We start from the raw sequence: 16,281 nt of genomic DNA on the forward strand, positions 1-16,281 counted from the left end.
AATTGTAAATTCTATTCTTTGTGGAATTCTTTTCTCTTTGTTAATTTATATATTTTTTATGTTCTCAAATATTTTATTTTTGTTTGTTTGCTTATATGTGTGCATGGTGTAATTTAGGCTTTTACCACAGGGATATTTGTTGAGGGAAAATGTGCGGTGGGGAGAGGGATATAATGGGAGTTATATTGATTCTGTGTGTATACTGTATGTTCTGTTTATTTCATATTTCACAAGAATAATAATACAAATAAAACAATCAGCGTTTTAACACACTGTGCCACTCAGTTGACATGCCCATTGAGTGGTAAAGAGACTTTGACCTGAGGTTAGTCAACACACAGGTTTGGGTTATCTTATGAACTATAGGTGACGCTGTCTCCAGACTGGGTAGCTCAGCGAGTATTGACGCTGACTTCTACCCCTGGAGTCGCAAGTCGAATCCAGGGCATGCAGAGTGACTCCAGCCGGGTTTCCTAAGCCAACAAATTGGCCCGGTTGCTAGGGAGTGTAGAGTCACATGGGGTAACCTCTTTGTGGTCGCGATTAGGAGTTCTTGCTCTCAATGGGATGCGTGGTAAGTTGTGTGTGGATCACGGAGAGTAGCATGAGTGTCCACACGCTGCGAGTCATACGCAGCAAGTCATGTGATAAGATGCGCGGATTGACTGTCTCAGAAGTGGAGGCAACTGAGACTTGTCCACCGCCACCCTGATTGATGTGTGTAACCACGACACCACAAAGGACCTACTAAGTAGTGGGAATTGGACATTCCAAATTGGGAGAAAAGGGGATAAATAAATATATATATAATTTTTTAATAAATGTCAATCTGGTGGAGGCCACATGGCTGATATGGGAAAAACTGGTATCGTTGAAATCTACATAACCTAAGGAATCCACAGGAACCAACACCAAAAAGCAATTTTACACAATTCCTGACCCATTCTTTAAAATCCCAAATTTGGAATGGGGGCTATTCATCAGCGTGTCATTCATTTTCCTATGTGCGGTTCTATGGGCTGCCATAGACTCCCATTGGGAAGGAATAATAATTATAATACTAACGAAAATGATAGGTGCCTGGCCCCTAACTAATTTGTTAATTAGGTAAACATTGTTTTAAGTTCTAAAGTAATAATTCAGGGCAATGAAACAACATTTAATAAAATAAAAACAAAGAAACAAATTAGGAAAACGGCACAAAAAAAAATGTATTCACCATAAAGCTTAATAGAGCACAGGTTTTCACTGCATGATTGTAATACATTAATATTTTTAATGTTACTAAAGTCATTCAGCCAAGAGCAATAAATAGTCTTGATTTCTTGTTATTGTTGTTTGATTAATATTAAAGTCTAATATTAAGGCTTGTGTAAATTATAAACTTGACAGTTGTGTTCCATTTTTCTAAAGTGAAAAGCAATTTTTGTTAACACATTAATATTAACTAGCCTCTGTTCATGTGCCTTAAACTTATAGGATAAATAAAATTTTTATTTTTTGCCAGTAATTTAGTATTTTGTCACTTCATTATAATTTGTCACTTGTAGTTAACATTTCATAGTGGCAAAAGTTAAATATAATTTGTTATTTTAGGGCTAACTTTCTGAATCTACTTTGGTGCAATTCTAGTTAAACGTTTTGTTTCCTGTGTAAACCAGGCATTGGGCATGCTGTTTTGGCACAAACACAACATTGAAAAGTCTTTGGCAGATCTTCCCAACTTTACCCCTTTCCCAGATGAGTGGACAGTGGAGGACAGGGTGCTGTTTGAACAGGGTTTCAGCTTTCATGGAAAGACGTTTCACAGAATCCAGCAGATGGTGAGTGAGATGGCAAAAACACTTACACAATTACAGCAAAACATGCATTAGAGAGAATCAATCTTCACAGATTGAAGTGACAACCAATCACAAGGAGCCTCAGTAATTCTGCTTCTTGTAGGACAGTCACTGGTGCATATGAAAACCAAATGGGTTCTGTCAAGTCCTGAATTCCTAAATTCAAATGCATTGACTTGACTACAATTGAACCAGTGTTCGCTTTGATCATGAATAATGATGTATCGATAAGGCATATCAGTTGTTTTCATTGCTTATGTGGTTGACTTGTCAAATGTTTCATTTATATCAGCTACCAGACAAGTCCATTGCAACTCTGGTTAGATTCTATTACTCATGGAAGAAAACACGCAGCAAAACGAGTGTGATGGACCGTCACGCCCGCAAACAGAGGAGAGACAGAGAGGAGAGGTTAGCATTTGGCATTAATATGCCGATTGGATGTTTGTTACTGCCACCTTTTAGTGCTTTTTCTTTGTTTTTTAAGAATCTTGATCAAAGATGATTTGTGCTGTTAAGGAATGCTAATACGATCTATTTTAAGAGTACATTGTCATTGATGAAAAGGAAATATCAGATATCTGACAGACTTCACCTTTTCTTTCCCTCTAGTGATGATGAAGCAGTAGAAAACCGTTGCAATTCCCCAGGGGATGCTGAATTTGAGCCTAATAAGGAAGAGAAGAAAGAGGTAATACACATTGATATGTTCCCTGTTTCTGTGCATTATTGCCCCACATTTCCTGCAGCATAGAGTCAGTTTGCATTTGCATAATTTAGATGAAGGATTAGTCACTGTTGTAAATAGAAACTATGATAAAGTCATACAGTTGTTGTTGTCACAATTTTTTTAACCAGTACTGATACACTTTACATGTAGGATGTGCATAAACATTTTTTATTTTAAGAAGCTCATCCACCAAGTGCTGAATTCCTATTGTAATTGTAAGGTTTCACATTTATTGTTATTGTTTTCCACTAAAACTTAACATGGAGACCAAACCATAAAGGCCTGGGTATACTTCCTTTTGACGCGAATGCTCAGCGTCTACGCATGTAGCATATACACGCATATACAGGCGGTTGGCGCATGCAAGCTACGACTGCTATGAGACTCTGGACATTCTCTTCAGGAGTTTAGACCCATAAAGTTGTCTTTATATTCCTTCAGAGTCGAGGTATATAAATGCAGGTATTGCAAGACGTCCTCACACGTGCGCTCTTCACTTGCACATCCAATGTTGTTTTTACCTTCATCTCCTTATGTTTAGTGGCAATTACATCATCTAGCGCTTTTTGTGACAGCAACGGCTCAGAGTGTAAGTGTTGCCACCTTGTGGACCCACTAATTACTGCTAATAACTTCAAGCTAGGGATGTAAATGGTTAACCCATTGACCGGCATTAACAATTTGTTCGATTAATGCTATTGAGAGTTTAAATAGAGAAACTACACTGTCTTCCTCTCAGTCTGATAGACAAGGAATTATGAAGCAAGTATATGTTTACAGCCATAGTTCCATGAGAGTGCGATGCGCAGCGGGACATCAGTGCATTTGGAGAAGGTTTCAGTCATTGCACTTACCGTCAACCAGCTGCATACCATACTGACCCCTACCCATGTAAATGTTGATTAGGATTGCCCAGCAGTATAATTTGGGAGTAGTCTAAGACTGTTTTTATTCTTCCATTATACTGTTAAAGTTATCACCTTGTAGGTTAATTTGGCATGCAAGCGATCCATTAAAAATGTTTGTTACGAAATATAAGGTTGTTTATTCAAATGTTGATGTACCGTAATTTCCGGACTATTGAGCGCACCTGAATATAAGCCGCACCCACTGATTTTTAAATAAAATATTATTTTGAACATAAATAAGCCGCACCTGTCTATAAGCCGCAGGTGCCTACCGGTACATTGAAACAAATTAACTTTACTCAGGCTTTAACGAAACACGGCTTGTAACAAAAATAAATAGGCTTTAACGAAACACGGTGTGGCAGCGGGGGCGTGGTCAAGCGCCCATCCGGGAGAGAAAAGCGGTAAAGGCTCTTACACCTGAGCTAAATTATGTCTAACACCGGTGTCTAATTTCAGTAAGCATGGGGAGAGCAGCATAAAAAGGCAGCAGCCACAGAGCTGAGAAAGTGACACACGTCAGTCTAGTGTTGGCGCATAGAAGAATTGAGAAACTTTATAAAATTGATTGTAAACATTACTGTGGCCATTAAAAGCCTTACCTGGAACGTCAAGTGCCCTGCTGAAAACTGTCACACTGGTGCCCGTGTGGCAGTTTTCCCAAGGACACGTGAAGCAGGGCACTTGAAATTAGACACCGGTGTTAGACATAATTTAGCGCAGGTGTAAGCGCCCCTTACAGCTTTTATCTCCCGGACGGGCGCTTGACCACGCCCCCGCTGCCACACACGGCTTGTAATAAAACATTTGCAGTAAACAGTAGCCTACCAAGAAAGTAATTGGTCACTATCTTCCTCGTCCTGTGCACTGAAACCACTGAAGTCATCTCCTTCGGTGTCGGAGTTGAATAGCATCAGATTTAGTTGTCTTTTTGCACAAATGCTTTTGAGTCAATTCCTCACGCTGCTGTTTCCAACGTCTTATCATCGACTCATTAAGACCAAGCTCCCGTGCAGCAGCTTATTTTCCAACAGCCAGATCAATCGCCTTCAACTTGAAAGCAGCATCATATGCGTTTCTCCATGTCTTTGCCATGGTGAGGGTGACAAAATGTCTACCGTAATCAGAATGATGGGAAGTTTGAGCGCGCTCGATTTAATCTAAACAGTAAACAAAAAAAGTTGTTTTGACCTTAACCCGTTCGGCAATTTCAATTGGTCTAATGAAAGCTTCACGCCGCAAAAAAACTGAGCACGTCACACAATGTTTTTTGGGGTTTTTTATATAAAATTTGAAAGCGGGAAAAATCGTTGTATAAGCCGCGAGGTTCAAAGCGTGGGAAAAAAGTTGCGGCTTATAGTCCGGAAATTACGGTAATAACTATTGCTAAATATGCACATCTGTTATGTGAGCCTGTTTTGTTTCAGCCAGTATAGAGCTTTGTCATGCCTGTTTTGTCACTTTATGTTGATTCGTGGCTTATCGGTTAACCGGTTAAAACTCCCGGTTAGTCGGTTAAAAGAATTTGACAAAATTTGCATCCCTACTCAATGCACATTCGCCCGTTCAAAGACATGTAGTTAGAAACATCGGGCACATATTCAGTGTTTGTGCAGTCTGCTGATGACGAGATTTGCGTCATGAATCCTGTACGTTCACATCTGACCTAAGTATACTTTCGGCTTAAGCCCTAGAGACATGAAAATTGGTGGGATGGTAGTACTATTTCTCACAACTCATATACTGCACACAATGCATATACTCAACCCGATTGGCCAATCAGGGGTCGCTGTAACAAAGGGAAAAGCATTTAGAAGGTGTATGCTACGGACTCATCTGCCTTATAACATTGGAATAGTAGGCTAAAGATTAACAAAATCTCCCATTTCATTTCAGGCATAAAAATCTTTCCACCATATTGGATTTTTTCTTAAACCTACTTTTTTGAAGTAAAGTGAAGAAAGATTCTCTTGAGTTCCAATTTAAATAATTATCTAAAAATAAAATTTAGCTTTCCATTCAACATGGCGACGACATAATAAAATGCCCTGGCAACGTTTACTTAAATGGCTTTAACTCTTGAACGGAATTAGATGTTTACACCAAATTTGGAACACATGAAAGAATTTGCTTGTGTTGGCCACTTGGAGGCACTATACCACTGACTAACCTAAAAATAGTTCCATTGGTCCCATCAAAAGCTGTGTCTTTGGCCAAGGTGCTTTGAAGTTTTATGAGGATAGTTGTATATCTTGAAAAACATGGCTGCCATAGACCAATCAACTTTCAGGAGCTATTAGACAAGGTTAACAATGGCCATGGTTGTATATTTTGCTGTGTTTCACACAGTCATGTTATTCACATCATATGATAGATCATTTCATTCTGGACAACTTCAGATTTTTCTAATATCAAATAGTTTGTTAAATATTTGGGATTGTAAAACAAACAAACAAAAACTCCTTTTGCGAACTAGTCCTAGGTGATTCACTTGACCAAAACAAATCCAGTGTTATAACAGTCAGAAATGTTAAAGGGGTCATATAATGGTACATGCACTTTTTCAAGTTGATTGTACTGAAATGTGTGTTGGCTGTGCCTGTACACAACCATCCTATTATGATAAAAATCCATCCAGTGTTTTTGTTTTAATCTCCTTATATATTTTCCCCTGCCTCAAATCGAGCCGTTCGACCGTGTGACGTCGGACGCCCCTCCCAGGATTGTTGATTGACAGCAGTGTTTCAACACAGACCCGCCCTCGCTCGTGATCGAGCTGCCAATCATAGTCCATCATCATTGTTGATACACTGGAGCAGAATGTGCGATTGTGGTGTTCTGTTCTTCGGTGTAATAACGAACACAGCAGTCATTTTGATGTTCCTAATCTGAACCGCTGAAGACGCAGTGGCTGAGTTTTGTTTACGATGGGAATATTCCCCATGAGCAACGTCAATGCGTTCATGTTTGCGCGAATCATTTTTCACCAGACTGCTTTATAAACGAGGGTCAGTATAAAGCTGGTTTTGCTAAGAAGCTGCTGCTGAAAAAGATTCGGTACCAACTATTTATATTCCCTCTGCACCTCCAGAAGAAGTAAGTGTAACGTTTTATTAACCTTTATATTAATCTTTGCAAATCGCTTGCACGCTTCACAATGAATGTGGCTAATGTTTACACTCAGGGTACATTACGGCATGTTTTCCATAACGTTACGACGTTCTCAATATAATTCATAATCCCATGTTTATAATGAACAACGCGTTATGGTTATTGTGTTATTAAAAACTGTGTACGCAGGTGTTACAGTTAACATGGTAACACTAAGTTACACCTGGTTTACTTGTATGTTACTGATTAAGAAGTAATGTCAAAAAAACAGTTATACGGAGAATAACTCCAGAACGGAGGGGCGGGGTGACCAAAGCTCATTATCATTTAAAGTCATATGCTCTGAAACGGCGTGCTGAAAACAGAGCTGTTTTTGAGCATGTAAAATTAGTGTTTTCTTAAAATACTAATGAGAATTTTTAATAAAAGTATATTACAAAGTTTTCATTTAGACCCTAAAGATTCATATTTACTTGTACAAAAGTGGCATTATATGACCCCTTTAAAAACAACTTTCATTCTATTGTAATTTACCTCATGTTGCTGAAAATTATATTACTTTCTCTCTATTTTAGGTGCTTTGGTGCTGGTTAAATCTTAATATATTGTAACACATGCACTTAAAGGTCCTAGGCTGCTTGAACTCCTATAATTGCTGCTTGCAGCTGTATTTTTATATTTTTTTTTTAGGGAACATCTGGAGTTGAAAAACAAGAATCAAAACCAGCAGTTGTACAGAAGGTACAATACTACTTCAAATTACAAGTCTGTTGTCTTTTTACAGGTGGTGTGTGTAATTAATTGATTTTGAAATACTTAAAAGCTTAATATGGAGAGCCAACAACAAAGCCATTCATATTTTTAGGTTGCTTTTCTTCAAAGTGTAAACATTGGCCATGTGGTGCTATCAGAACCTTGCTCTGTTTGTTTGAGCACCCCGATATGATGTGTTTATCATATAATGTGATAAACTAATTTACAATAATGTAAATGCACCGATCAGCCACAACATTAAAGCCACCTGCCTAATATTGTGTAGGTCCCACTTTTGCTGTGAAAATAGCGCCAACCCGCATCGCAGAATAGCATTCTGAGATTATATTCTTCTCACCACAATTGTACAGAGCGGAGCAGCAGTTCTGTGGATGGAAATGTCTTGTTGATGAGAGAGGTCAGCAGAGAATGCACAGACTGGTTCAAACTGACAAAGTCTACGATAACTCAGATAATCGCTCTGTACAATATTGGTGAGAAGAACAGCATCTGTGTGCTGTTTTGGTGACACAAGGGGGACCTACAGTATATAAGATTAAGCAGGTGGTTTTAATGATGTGCCTGATCGGTGTATATATATATCTGTCTTATTCAATAAAGGTTGTTTAATTCAAAGGTGCATTTAAATGGCAATTTATCAGCAATGCTCTGTATGTTTCCACTCAGCCAGCAAACACTGCCGAAAAATCAATGCATATTAAGAAGGAAGCACAGGGACTTGCTGGGAGGAACCTACACAGGGCAAAAAAAAAACCTCCTAAGGGAATGCATTTAAACTCCAGTGATGTGACTGCAATCTCCAGCAGCAGCCCGGCTTCAGTTAGCCTTCTGAGACAGCTAGATATGGAGCTCATCAGTATAAAACGACAGGTGAGATTTTCATTATCTCTCCACTTAAAGGAGCATTTTTTACAAATAAAGACTTGAATAACACTTTTTAGAAATATCTTTAGAATGATTAAATGAAGACTCCAGTCATATTAGTAGCTCATTAAAAGCGTTTAATTTTTGCAATGAGCTCGTTTACATAGACTGTGTTAGTGGAGTTGTTACTGTGCTTGTTTCCTTAACTTTCCATCATGACCTGCAGCGGAATTGCACTGAAATACTGGGGTTTCCCCAATTTCATCAAACTCGGGGATTCCCCCAATGTACTTGAGCGCATATACCCGGATGCGAGTGACTGTATTCATCTAGTTGATATTTAAAATCGGTGTGTTTAAATTGCTATAGTTTGTTGTGTGAGTGTGGTTTTTTTTTTCTCATTGCACTCCCAGAAATGTTGAATTTTCTGTTGATATGTTGTAGGGCTACATCCTATGATGTAAGAAATCTGAAAGTTGGAATGGCGCTTACATGCCCACATAAACTGCATTCTCTGGGAGAAACTGGTGTGTTAAACCGCTTTCTCTTAATCCCTTAAGCGCCATAACAAAATGACGTTCTTATTTACATGATATTTCAAAACACTTTTTTCTTCAACCCTGGAGTTAAACGTTTTCATAAGTGCGTGTAAATGGAGTCTAGGGCTGCACAATGAATCAAAATAAAATAGAAACCACGATAAGACCTTGTGCGAATATTAAACTGGAAGGGCTGTGATTTAATTAAATATTCTGCTCCCTTCAAAGTTTTTTTGCGCTGCTCTGTCCAGTCTATATTAAGTTAGAGCATTGTTGGTGTTTTCAGAGCAGTTCTGCACTCCACAACTCCCTCTCATGCTTAGAGTAACAGAAGTTACATTTGCTTTACGTGTGATAAAACGCTTTATTTACACTAAACTAGCGCGTCCTGCGTGAAGCGTTTTATCTGCGGTAATAAAAAGCTTTCTATTTCAGTTCATAATATTTATTGTGATCCAGCACCCAAATGAAAAACATGGACAGTTCTTGATCGTTGTCTGGATGATTCTGATGAGCTGTTACACTCCCCGCAGAAACAAGTAAAAGCGGAACTAATATTACCAACATCCAACAAAATGGAAAGGAAGGAACGTACATATAATAGAGCTATATTAAATATTTAGTTACTATACTATAATGCATTACTAAATTAAATATAATAAAATAATGAATACAAATAATTTAGTTAAACGGTGACAAACTAACCAAAATATTCACTTTAAATGTAGTTACACCAATGGGTTATCAGTTCAACTTCAGTCTTAAATATAGTAAAAAAAAAAATGTGTATAAGCCAACTAGTTTTTAAGGCCTAGAATAAAGAGAAACAATTAGATTTTGTGTTTATTGCATTATTCAATCAACCAACATTATTTTTGACAGCAAAAACTAGGCAACAACTATGGTTTTACCAACAGGGAAATTAAGTTATCAGTGACATTGAGCAGAAAGCTTACAAGTAACCAGTTTTGACAGAGCTGCTGATAAAAGTTAAATGAGCGGCATCGATTGATGAGATTAAAAGAAAATTGGAGATCGGCATCGGATATTAAAATCCTGATTGGAGCATCTCTAATATTCAAGTTGACTGTTTCAAAAACTAATGATGATGATTAGTGGGCTGAGATCCTGTCACAAAATAGACAAAAACAGGTACACGGTGGATGGTAACATTTGAATATGAAGAAGAGTTTGTTTCACTGTTTATATATTTATTTGTTTGTGGTTGAACTGAAAAAAGGTCTCAGTTTGGTTCTTTTTATGTATGAAAACCCCAGCAGCCTTTTTGCAGTAGAACATGTGGAAAACATCATAATCGCAGTTCAAATCGCAATCTCAATATTTTTCAAAATAATTACAGTATGACTTTTTGTCCAAATCGTGCAGCCCTAATGGAGTCATTGAGCGGGTCACCCCCTAATGGGCACTGCCATGTTGACATCACATGACAACCTGTGACAATCATGCATTTCACAGAGTAACTACAACTAATAATAACAATAATAATGACACGTTTACTTTATATAGTGCTTTCAGCTAATGCTCAAACATAACTACATGTAAACAAAACATTAACAATGAACACAATATACATACTACTTACAACAATGGAACCTGAGTCAGCAGTGTAGTTCAAGAGTGATGGTATGGAGTGTGATACTCCAAATAGAAAGAGTGCAGGTGGTTAAAATGTCTAAACAAGAGGTCACTGCTGGATTAACGAAACAAACCACTATGACCTGCAGCTCTCATGCCACAGATCATGGATAAATGGTGCAACATCAAGTGGCGAGTGCTAACACACGACTGTCACAGCCGCCAGAGAGTGCGCAAGTTGCAGCAGTCTGGTCACGGTCCAGTGCACAACTGCACATGAAAATGAGTTTGGATTGAATCCAAGAATGTCCATGTAAATCTGACAGGATGTGACAGTCTAAAGCTGAAAATCTTGTAGATAATCCTAACCTATTTTTACAGATTCAGAGCATTAAACAGAACAATAGTGCCCTGAGAGACAAGCTGGAAACAGGCGTTGAAGAGTTCAAGCCATCCGAGGTAAAAATATTTACAGAATCATCAGAATTCCTTATGGACAGATACGGATTTTAAAAATTTTTGTGTATGACTGGTTATTCTCAAATTAATATGAATGTGCGTTTTTCTCAGGCTAGTCAAAAATTTAATACACGCTGGACCACAGAAGAGCAGCTGCTTGCAGTACAAGGTAATTTTCACCAGATTTCTCAAAATGGTTGTGGGGCCTACTTAAATGTTGTGTGAATTTTTTCAGTGATAAAATACTTGGAATTGCTCTGGAAATCCTAATCACTTTTAAAGTTCCATTTGGTGATGCTAGCGACACAGAAATGATGCACTTCACCTTTTAAGTTCTTTTTAACTTAAGTGCTAGGCATCACAATACTCAAAACCATACATTTAATATGAATTTGCTCGGACTCTTTTCTTGTCTCGGTCTGGGCAAATTCTCTTTTCTCTCACTTAGCAATAAGGAAGTATGGGCGGGATTTCCAAGCTATTTCTGATGTGATTGGCAACAAGTCTGTGGTTCAAGTGAAAAACTTCTTTGTGAATTACCGTCGACGTTTTAACCTGGACGAGGTGCTGCAGGAGTGGGAGGCTGAGCATGGTGTGGAGGGAAGAGAGGAAGAAAAGATGGAGGTGTCTTCCGAGGAGGGGAACAACTCTGGGCCTGCAGAAAGCCAGACAGAGGTCAGTAGCTGTGTGCTTACCAAAGTTTCCCATCAGTACCTATTTGTTAATAGGCTGGAGATGGTGGAAACTGGTTTTGTGTCAGTGGATCTGTGAACCTCTCTCAGAACCAGCTCACTTTTCCACTGACTTGAGCTGAAAAATTATGCAACTTGACCATTTAACATAACCCCATTTCTTCCAGGTATTACAATGCATCTCGGGTGATCCGATCACATCTGGTCAGGTGAGACACATCTCTGTTTATACTTGGTCACTTAAATGTGTCTCCTGTGAACACTTGTGTTCAGATTTGGAGGAGAGGGTCTCTGTTTCATGACAACATACATCAACCACTATGTCAGTGTGTTACTGCTTGATAATAAAATGCAACAAGTTCAGAAAAGGCGGTGTGAAAAAATAACGTGCTGTTTCTCCCAGATGCGGTTGAAATTTAATCTAAGCACAAACACAATGTGTCAAGCAGAATTATCCATTATTTTAGTGTAATAAAGGAGTTTCAGGTGTTCATGCTTGTCATCTGTGTTGATATCAGACACAATAAAGATCCGTGAAGCTCTCGTGATTGTGTATGTATCCTTTTTTAGATATTCTGATGGGACTGTTATAGCCTTTTAAAGCCGCTCTTAAACAGCAAAGTTAAAACTCTTGTTTAAGCGCAGCAGTTGATTGACAGGTGAGGGGCGGTGCTTCAATTTTGCCGGGACACATGCCGTATAGATTAGCATTTACATCTCAAATGCGTTCTGGTCATATGCGTTTTTGACCACATTCATATGTGGTATTTGTGATGGGATCACAAAATGTTTTAGACCTCATCAAAACCTGTATTTTAGGCTGACCACATGTGATCGGATCACCCAAATGCATCTTAATGCCAGGTAGAAACAAACAAATAGGGTCTTTGTTTACGATTTATACTTTTTTCCCTTCTCCCCTTTTTCTTCCCAATTTGGAATGCCCATTTCCCAATGCGCTTTAAGTCCTCGTGGTGGCATAGTGACTCACCTCAATCCGGGTGGCAGAAGACGAATCTCAGTTGCGTCCGAGACTGTCAATCCGCGCATCACGCATTATGAGTGCATTACCGCAGAGACATAGAACATGCGGTTCACATTTTTTCCATTCAAAGTAATCGTGGTGTTTGTCTCTCAATGATGGGTGGTGCCGAAGCAATTTTGAGGGCTTCATTGATTAATTAGCAAATTTCTCTCTGCATATTATACACATGGGTTTGGAGCATGAGAACTGCCCGTAGCACGTAACCGTATTTTAGATACGGATCATCATATTTGCGGCTTTCTATTTTCCTTTTTCTTATCAGTAGCAGTCTCTGCATTATCGCCATCACTCTGTCTTTTCCTACCTCCTCCACTAAAGAAACTTTCGAGTGACATTTGTTTCACACTCATGTTAATATTGGCTATTGGAAGAGTGGAACCGATGTTTTCTGAAATTGCACCTTTTATGTACATTTGGATAGTGGTTCTAAAAATTTAAAGCGCACAACAAATAATACAGTGCCATATATCAATGCTGCACAGACATTTTTCCCAGTGCTGGGTCGTGGCCCTGGGGTTGGGGACCTCTGGTTTAAATTACAGTGTTGCACACCGGTCTATTATTGTAGTAACACATTGGCACGTAACAACAAAATGAACTGTGACTAGTTGTTTACACGTTTCAGTTGTTTTACATGCAAGCAGGTGATTTTCAGTGCCCTAAAGAAAAATAAATTGGCCAAACGGGAACATTTATCGGCCGACGCGATAATTTAAAGTCTGCATTTCACCCGATTTATCATCGGTCGACCACTAATCATAGATACAAATGATTTCTCTCTGGAGATTTTTTGGAGCTTGAAATTAATATTTATTTTATTTCTGAACTTGGGCTGTCGATTTAACGCATTAATGCATTATGTTCTTGCATTCAAAACACTTGAAGGAGCGCAAATCCGAACTAAGTGATCTCAAGATGTGTTTAAAGATGGAGTATTTAACTTGAAACAGTGAACTAAACATTTTATGTTTATGACACAACGCATCCAAGACGCAACACAAGCATGTCTGACACAGGTGTAGATTGACGGGCTCTTAAACAAGCCCTCATAATAAATCTCCAACTGATTGACATTCACTTGTGAAATGGATTGCTGTGAACTGTATCCCGATGACTGACTTATAATCAATAATATGGTAGTAAACAATACATTGTATTCTAAAGCCACTTTTTGTATAGTCTTATTAATGATTAACTCTTCTGCTACAGGAATGTAATGGATTTTAATTATCTGAATATTTTATACATATATATACATATATATATATATATAATATTTAAAGATAACTATGTATAATTATATATTGATATAAATATGTATAATCTTTATAAATTGAATTATTGTTATATGAGGGGCTTTCTCAGCAAATATTTGTATATATGATTAATTAATCGGGACACCATGTAATTAATTCAATAAAAAATTTTAATCGATTGACAGCCCTATTCTGAACGCATCTCTGCACTGTGCAATAACCTTATTGTTTACTGGTAGCCAGTATGTCACAATTAATTTTTATAGTGACAAAATAACTTTTCAGACTTAATTTGTAAAAGTGTGGCATGGGGTACTTTAAAAATAAATATTGGTATTGGCTGATAACAGTGTTAAAATATTGATCATTGGTATTGGCCTCAAATTTCCTGAATTGGTGCATCACTAATAATTGTAACTTTTTTATTACTAATCAGTGGTTCAATAGCAATAGGGAAACTAGGAATGGAAAGTCTATTGAATGCCTGTCACATCGTAAATCGCTGCAATGAGCCCGAGATTATAATGGAAGGTATCTAGTTTTTATTTTGTAGAACGGCCCAGATTTGACATTGGCACACCGTTGCTGCAAAAATGCTATGTCGGGCTGGAAATTCTCACTCTAATTGAAGGATTTTTTTTCCAGCATCTGTTTTTTTTGTAAATGTTAGCTGCCCCTTTTTTGTATAATCATCACAAATGTTTTGTTCAGGAACCAACGTCAATGGAAACACAGAATCCTTCAGCTTCCTGAGTTCTCAACCTGTGGTCAGATGAGGTCATTTCAGTTGATATTGCAGCTGTTCATAAGGGGCATTAAGGCTTCAAGGCCTCAAGTGTAGCCTCTTCATAATGGACATTCCTTTTCCCCTCCAAATCCCACCACCCAGCTGAATCCAGGAATCACCAGATGCTACCACATGGGAGCGCTAACTCAAGCAACCCTAAGGAACCAGGACCATCTTCCTCATTTATTGCCACTGCCAACAGAAGTAGAGTCTGTGTCTCTACTAGATTGGTGCTCCAACAATCATGTTTAGTTAGCCTTTTCCATATAGGGTAAATGAAACTAATAGTCTGTCAAATGGGAGGAAGAAACAATCTCCCATCCAAACATAATTGGTTAGTGTATTGTGCTCTTGAAATCTGTTTCCTAAGGAGCTTTTTCATGGTGTTTCTCAGTGTCACTGACTATCTCTTTTTCTTTCTGTATTCATAGGACTCTGACTTGGTCCTAGTCACACATCTCTTCCAGTTACCTTTTTGTTACTGTAGTATATCTTCTATTTATTTTTTTTTTCTTTCTTTGAAGTAGAATGTAAGGAGGGTTAGGTGATCTCTGGTTGGATTATGTCAAGCTATTTATTTGTGTGAATTAGGAGAACTGCACTGTATCAAGAGACATAGAATGCCAGAGTAGATTCAATTTCATAATATGTTAGTGTCAATTTAATATTAATCTGAAAAATTAGATGGTTAGCAGCTCTTACATATTGTTCAAGAGAATTGGTCCGGTATTAGGTCAGAATAAATTTTTAATCAAGGACCCTTGTATATGGTGAATTTTAATTGAAATGAATTTTATCATACGGTTTCTTGGCTTTTTCGAGATTTTGAAAGGTTTCGAGGCTTTGACTGTAAGTACTGGCAAATGTAGTTATGGAATGGGAAATTATATTATAAGAATGTTTGTTTTTGCTTGTATTTTATAGCTATAATTTCGACCTGTTTTGCATGCATGAATGTTTTCTTGACATGGTCTCAGTGCCAAGGTTAAGCTTTTCACCCTCTTGGGGGTGTCTAAACAAAAAATGTATATGGTGTTTGGAGATAAAAGGTAGATGAGTTCCTATTATAAGGGTTATTTAAAATACATGCACATCTCACCTGTTTCGACCAACTTTTTTCCCTCCAGTAACTGTACGTGTGAACTCCTTTTAGGCTTATGAGTGCTGATAACATGTAAATGGTTGAGGTAAAATTTTGTGTGTCTGCGTACATGGGTGTGATCTAATGTGGCCATAGACTTCATCTGTATATGTAATCAGTTTGTCACATTAGTCATAATAAACTTAAAGAGATACTGTATATACTCTCAAATGCATTGTTACCATTTTTTAAATTAAAGACATTTTGTTACATTTAGAGAATGCATGCAATATATAAGTTATAATTTCAGATGTAAAGCTTGGTAAACTCTTGATGACAACATCATTCTTGTTTTTGCAATGGGTAATAAATCAAAGGAATTAGTAATAAGTAAATACCAGACTATGAAGGATATATATATTGTTCAGAATAACAAGAACAGACAATGCTAGAAACATTTTATGAGTTAGAGGGGGCAATGACTCCTCATTGGCTTCCGCTTTCAATTAAACACTGTAAACAGACAGACACACACAAACAAAAGAGCCATATTTTACTTTGTGTGGTTCAAAAGTACTGATTAAACTAAATACTGAAA

General features: G+C 37.8%; 1 protein-coding gene across 2 annotated transcripts in view; it reads left to right on the plus strand.

Moving 5' to 3' along the window:
• LOC127657313 (REST corepressor 1-like) overlaps positions 1-15,977 on the plus strand; it is a 28,494-nt gene extending 12,517 nt beyond the window's left edge. The window contains exons 5-14 of one of the 2 annotated variants that reach the window (XM_052146046.1): positions 1,662-1,823; positions 2,134-2,252; positions 2,454-2,532; positions 7,281-7,331; positions 8,031-8,234; positions 10,745-10,822; positions 10,934-10,991; positions 11,271-11,497; positions 11,682-11,723; positions 14,527-15,977. In XM_052146046.1, the coding sequence (XP_052002006.1) occupies positions 1,662-1,823; positions 2,134-2,252; positions 2,454-2,532; positions 7,281-7,331; positions 8,031-8,234; positions 10,745-10,822; positions 10,934-10,991; positions 11,271-11,497; positions 11,682-11,723; positions 14,527-14,568 (1,062 nt within the window). In that variant the 3' untranslated portion in view covers positions 14,569-15,977. The remainder of the gene's footprint in view (positions 1-1,661; positions 1,824-2,133; positions 2,253-2,453; positions 2,533-7,280; positions 7,332-8,030; positions 8,235-10,744; positions 10,823-10,933; positions 10,992-11,270; positions 11,498-11,681; positions 11,724-14,526) is intronic. The other variant, XM_052146047.1, reaches the window with a different exon arrangement.
• Positions 15,978-16,281: the final 304 nt, after the last annotated feature.

The sequence above is a fragment of the Xyrauchen texanus genome, chromosome 16 (assembly GCF_025860055.1).
Source record: "Xyrauchen texanus isolate HMW12.3.18 chromosome 16, RBS_HiC_50CHRs, whole genome shotgun sequence".
In the NCBI taxonomy this organism is placed as follows: domain Eukaryota; kingdom Metazoa; phylum Chordata; class Actinopteri; order Cypriniformes; family Catostomidae; genus Xyrauchen; species Xyrauchen texanus.